Below are 679 nucleotides of genomic sequence, written 5' to 3'. Positions count from 1 at the left end.
AAGGGCCCAGTTTCAGCCCCGGGAGGTGCACTCTTGAGGGGAGAAGGCCTCCCCTCTCCCACCCCGATGCCCAGGCTGCTGGCCAGGAGTGGGGCCGGTTCTGCCCAGGGTCTCGTGCGGTTCCTGGGGGTACAGAGCTGTCTGGGGAACAGGGGTTGCCCATGTCAAAACAGCCATGCTGGGGAGTGTGCACAAGGCGGTCCTGGCACCCTGGGGTGTCTGACCCACCCTGTGGGGCACCGAGCAGGCGGGAGGCGGAGGCGCGAGTCGGTCACCACGAGACTTTTTATTGGAGACAGGACCACACGTGACGCCAAGTGCACACGGGCCCCACGGGCACCCGTCCTGGGCTGGGCTTGTCCCTCGTGTGGACAGTCAGGCAGCCTGGGGGTACAGCAGCGGGCCGACGTGGCCAGTGCACACGGGCCCCACGGGCACCCGTCCTGGGCTGGGCTTGTCCCTCGTGTGGACAGTCAGGCAGCCTGGGGGTACAGCAGCGGGCCGACGTGGCCAGTGCACACGGGCCCCACGGGCACCCGTCCTGGGCTGGGCTTGTCCCTCGTGTGGACAGTCAGGCAGCCTGGGGGTACAGCAGCGGGCCGACGTGGCCAGTGCACACGGGCCCCACGGGCACCCGTCCTGGGCTGGGCTTGTCCCTCGTGTGGACAGTCAGGCAGCC

At 69.2% G+C, this 679-nt stretch overlaps 1 protein-coding gene across 1 annotated transcript in view; it reads right to left on the bottom strand.

Moving 5' to 3' along the window:
* The window catches only part of FIBCD1 (fibrinogen C domain containing 1), a 34,312-nt gene that overhangs the window by 344 nt on the left and 33,289 nt on the right, over window positions 1–679 (bottom strand). The window contains exon 13 of the mRNA XM_010856946.1: window positions 395–482. Coding sequence (XP_010855248.1) covers window positions 395–482 — 88 coding nt within the window. The remainder of the gene's footprint in view (window positions 1–394; window positions 483–679) is intronic.

The sequence above is a fragment of the Bison bison genome, unplaced genomic scaffold (assembly GCF_000754665.1).
Source record: "Bison bison bison isolate TAMUID 2011002044 unplaced genomic scaffold, Bison_UMD1.0 scf7180017864375, whole genome shotgun sequence".
In the NCBI taxonomy this organism is placed as follows: domain Eukaryota; kingdom Metazoa; phylum Chordata; class Mammalia; order Artiodactyla; family Bovidae; genus Bison; species Bison bison.
Note: the sequence above shows the minus strand (reverse complement) of the source record. Positions and strands in the feature narration are given on the sequence as shown.